We start from the raw sequence: 5,467 nt of genomic DNA, 5'->3' as shown, positions 1-5,467 counted from the left end.
TTGAATTAAGCTATATTTAGGCGGGTTAAGAAAACGTGACAGAGGGCTTGGCTTGCTGTACCCTCTTCACGCTCAAATATAGCTTATACTTGGAGATATTTATGTTTATTACACAATATAATATCAATTTTACGTATCAAACGAGCTATTTTCAAAAAATTTCGCTGAATATCTGCAGTTGAAACTATCACGATGGCGTCAACAAAGCAGAAAGATGACGTCACAATACAAATGAAACTTTGCGCGAAAGCGTGCGTACTCGTTCTGTACTGGGCCTCGTTAATTATCAGTAATTCATAATTCCAGTCTCGCATTGTATTATAAACTGTGTTTAGAAAACATTTTTTAAAGTAATCTTTAAGTAGTTATTATAAGGGTATACGAAAATATGACACAGACATTAATTATTTCTAATAAAAGTATTTTATTCAAAGGGAAAGCGAAAATGCTTTGAAATTCTGATCAGGATCTTTTTAAGTGGTTTATGCTATTTTGTTTTATTTGTACTCGTGAAGTTTAATTGAACTTTACAATAGAAAATAAATCAAACCGTTAACTTTTATCAAAAGAATAAAATTGAAATAAAAATTCAAATCCAAGGCACAACTTTTATTTTACTAGCCATCTGTTTGAACAAGTTTTTTACGATAAAAAAGAGAATGTGTACCAAATGCTCAATATAATCATCCGGGGTACCTGATACGTATGTTTAATGGGTGTATGCGAAAGTCATCAAAAGAAAGTTTGTCTTTGATGACATTCTTTCATCTGTATTATTGGTTTTAGCAAATATTTTGTTGCTTGGTTTAAATTGCTTTGTGATACTTTGATACAACAATGCAATAGAAATACAGCCCTTTTGAAATGAAATATATCAATTTTATTGATATTAACTATTATATTTTATAAAAGCCCGTTTGAAGTTTTCAACATGTAGGTGAGAACATGGAAAAAATTGTCAAAGATTTATATTACCTTGCAAATTTATGGCAGTGTTACACTTTAATCATAAGTCCGTATGTTTGATCCGGAATATATAGCTATCAAACTGCGATGTTAGCACCAACCAATAACTTTTATCGAACTTCTAGTATGTAATCCTAAATCAATCGTATGTCTTGTGGACCTTCGCGGGTTTAAAAAAAAAACCCAAAAACATTTCATTGTCGAAATTTTGACAAACTTCTGACGATCTAGGTACAGTGTATTCAAATAACCTTGTCTGAAAGTTGCTCATTTGAACATGAAGAGATGTGAATATATTAATAATATATCATTTAACTGAGGTTTGTATATATTTGTTTACCCATCTTATCTACCAGTTATGTAGAGATTTAATATTTTTAATTTATTCCATGATTCAAAATGTTTATTTTACCTTCTCTTAAGTAAATATATTTTTGTTAAGTAGACACTATGTACAATAATATTCTTCTGTATAAAAAATAGATACGACTATGGATCCGGAAAACAGTGCCCAAGATGTTACCAGATGTGAACTTTGTAGGGATAACGTTGTACAGAGCTACTGTGACTTTTGTCATTTTAACCTCTGCATGCCATGCATAGGAGAACATATATATGATGAATATGATAATCATAGAATAGTGCCATTTCAGGACCGAAACTTGGCCTTGATTTATCCGAAATGCAAAATACATGAAAATGAGACTTGCGAGCTCTTGTGCAAAAACTGTGAGGTTTCAGTTTGCTCTTTTTGTATGGTATCTCCACGACACAAAGAACACGACTTCTCTGAACTCTCAGAAGTGTATGAAACAAAGAAGGACGGTATAAAAACTGATATTGATCAGTTGAAAAAAATAATTCCTCCAAAATTTGAAAACTATATAACTGATGTGGAAAACCAGATTGCCAACATGGATGCAAAATATGAGAAACTTACAAACGAAATATCAGAACAAGAAGAGGAATGGCACAGAGAAATCGAATTTGTTTTCAACCAAATGAAAAAAAGAGTCAGCGAATTTAAATCAACACATTTACAGATTTTACAGACACATCGTGATGATATCAAACAAACGCAGTCTCAATTTCAACAAACCTCAGAAAACCTTAAGAAATTGGAGGAATCCAATGAAGTAAATCTTACAATTGAATATCAATGTAAAAATAAAGACATAATCAAAGCCCCTTCCCTTATTAAAGTGTCAATGCCAACATTCATTCCGAAACCAATAGACAGGGAGAAGCTATGTTGTCTCACTGGAGAGATAATACCATTAGGCAGAGCTTTTATATATAATGGTTCCCTAGCACCAGAAAACCCGAATTCTTTGGGCAAACAACTACTGAATGAATGTGAGCTAGTTGCAAAACTGAAGACAAGACACGAAGGACTACGTCGTGTTTCTAACGTAAACAAAGGGAAGATCGCTACAAGTGGAGAAACAAACAACATCTACTTCTACACTATTGACGGTATACTCCTCAATTCAATAGAGACAAAATCAGGGAAATCACCGGATGATGTAGGCGTAGACTGTGATGGAAATCTAATATACTCTAACGGAGACACAAAAACAGTTTATAAAGTAACGAATGAGAAGACGAAAGAGTTGATCAAATTAGTGGGATGGGTGCCTTGCAATCTGTATGTTTCTTACTCAGGTGATTTACTGATTTCCATGTTCAGTGATGATTTAACTCAATGCAGGGTAGTCCGTTACTCAGAATCTAAAGAAAAACAAATAATCCAATTCGATGATGAAGGTTTTCCTCTGTACTCAGGAAATCAGAACGTTAAATACATTACTGAGAACAGAAACCAAGACGTCTGTGTAACTGACTGTCCAGCTGACAATTGCAAAGTAGTGGTGGTGAATCATGCTGGGAAGCTACGATTTCGATACACTGGTTGTATCAACGTTTTTAATAAAAAGACATTCCGACCATCTGGTATAACAACAGACAGCGAGAGTCGTATTTTGATAGCAGACTATACAAACTGCGTTGTGCATATTCTCGATCAGAATGGACAGTTTCTCCGTTACATTGATAACTGTGATTTACATAATCCTCTTAGTTTATGTGTAGATAAAGAAGACAATTTGTATGTGTGTGAGTATATGACAGGAAATGTAAAGAAAATCAAATTTTCAAATTAAACTTAAAGAAAATACCTTAATTAAGTGTTTACCCAGATCAAATAAAACTATAAATTTAAAGTTTTATAGAATGAGTGTACATGTATAGTCTTGTGCATTTTTTAAGTGTGTAAACACTGATAACTGTGATTTACAGTATCCTCTTAGTTTATGTGTAGATAAAGAAGACAATTTGTATGTGTGTGACAGGGGATTTAAAGAAAATCAAATTTTCAAAATTAACTGAGAGAAAACATCTCATTTAGGTGTATACATGTACGAAGATGAAAATAAACTGTAAATTAAAAGTTTTATAGAATAATGTACATGTAAAAACAAACTTTTTTAATGTGTAAAGTTCTTGAATAATAATATTTTAATTATTGGATACAGCAAAATAATTCATTGCAATTATAAACATTCATAATGCGTAAAATTTATACAAAACCATTTATTTCAAACTAATTCAGTGATATCAGTAAGTTTTATTGGTATTAAGTCAACAAACCTTGTACTTAATAATTATAGGCAATTTTTATTTGGCCGTATACCGTAAGTTGTTGTTTGAACAATAGCATTAATTTATTATAGAAAACTTCAATGATATTGGATTTCTGAATGAAACAAATTGAATTTTTTTTTATATGTTTGATTGGAGGACAATTTATAATAAATTACTTTTAAATAATCAAGAGCTTTCTCTTTATTGAACAGCGTAATGGATAGTATTCTGTCATAATGCTGATGTAGATAACGTAACATATGCATTTGTAACATTTATACAACGTATGAGATTTACCTACCCCTATATCACCGGGACAAATGAATGTGAATCTTATACCAATAATTATTTCCCTGCCTATCTTACGTCCTGAATAATTTTTTTTTGGTTGTCTTTTTCTTATTTTGAAAGTTCATAGTCTAAAATTAATGCCAATTAAAAAATGAAAAATTTAATAACAAGAGGATGTATTGTAAGAATTTCTTAATACTTTAATCCAGTATACAAAAAGTCATTCTCCGTAAACTATAACTCTCTAACTTACCACTCTGTGCAAGACCCACAATAATCTCTGATTATCCTTATACTAGGAGTAACGATTCTGCAAATATAACTAAGAACATTGAATATTAAAGTTTACCTTGAAGTAGAACTCAATTTGTAAGAAATAATTTAATAGACTGTCACTGGTAAAATTTTAGACTTCTGGAACAAAGGAGGTAAATCACAGAGGTGTTTTAATATTCAATTAAGCATGTCTCCTTACAGATAGATGTCTAAAATTTTACCTGTGACATTCTGTTACTATTGAGCTTCATAATAACAGACCGTTACCAGTGGTTACAGTACTGATATCCTCCAAAATCGGACTGTCTCGGGTATAAATCAACAATGAAATGCAATGGAATGTTTTAAGTTCGATATATGCCAAAAACAGTTCTATGCGTAAAAATATCAGACATGCAGTTCTTATCGGGCCTCGAAACTTTGATATTTTTCATACAGAACTGTTTTCGGCATTTATACATTACATAAAGCATGTTTCCTTATAAATAAGAAATACCACAGATAAGCCAATTGTATTATAAATCACTTGACACTTATTTAGGAAAAGGGGTGCAATTGATATATCAACAATTTTTCATCATGCTGTCTATAATTTTAAATAAAATTTGAAGTTCCCTCGGATAGATTGGTGTATGTTGCTAAGTAAAGGATTGTTTTCCTCAATTCTATATTCATCAAGATTTAATATATGTTCAACTTCCACTCACTAGAAATTACAACATTTTTTCTGTGCAATTTTCCTTTCCTTTTTAAAAGCTTTCCATATTTTATTCCATTGCAAAGAAACTGTCAACATATGAAAATAAATCTTAACATCAAGTTCTGCTTTATTAACATTTCATAAGCATTAGTTTTCGTAGATTTAGTAAAATTCAACGTTTTGAAGATACAGGGATTCCTTGGTGACTTTTTCAATTGACTAGTATCATACTTTGATAAACATTTTTTTTTTCACTACAGAAAAATGGTGTCCTCCAACAAATACTGATAAACCCACAGTACCTTAGTCAAAGTGACACTGTATTTTGCACCAAACTGTGGTTTACCCATTAGAAAATACTTTATGAAGATGTTAACCATAGAAAGAGAAGTGGTTTGCGCATGATGAAGGCGTTGCACTTTAATTTAGAGGAAGTTGTCCAAAATACTTGTGGCTGCCACAATTATAGTCTAAATATTTACATCGAACAGTGTTGTAGGTACACGTAATTGTCATCTATCTAAATAGCACAAATATTTTCCCTTTAGTTACTAGTTGTTACTTGCATATGAAAGTATAAAGAATGAAAAA

At 31.4% G+C, this 5,467-nt stretch overlaps 1 protein-coding gene across 1 annotated transcript; it reads left to right on the top strand.

Moving 5' to 3' along the window:
- Positions 1-1,179: 1,179 nt before the first annotated feature.
- Positions 1,180-3,759, top strand: LOC136274510 (tripartite motif-containing protein 2-like). Its single transcript, XM_066081505.1, has 2 exons — positions 1,180-1,286; positions 1,450-3,759. The coding sequence occupies exon 2, from the start codon at positions 1,458-1,460 to the stop codon at positions 3,126-3,128; it is 1,671 nt and encodes a 556-aa protein (XP_065937577.1). The 5' UTR covers positions 1,180-1,286; positions 1,450-1,457; the 3' UTR covers positions 3,129-3,759.
- Positions 3,760-5,467: the final 1,708 nt, after the last annotated feature.

The sequence above is a fragment of the Magallana gigas genome, chromosome 4 (genome assembly GCF_963853765.1).
Source record: "Magallana gigas chromosome 4, xbMagGiga1.1, whole genome shotgun sequence".
Classification (NCBI taxonomy): Eukaryota; Metazoa; Mollusca; class Bivalvia; order Ostreida; family Ostreidae; genus Magallana; species Magallana gigas.
This window is presented reverse-complemented; position numbering and strand designations above follow the sequence as displayed.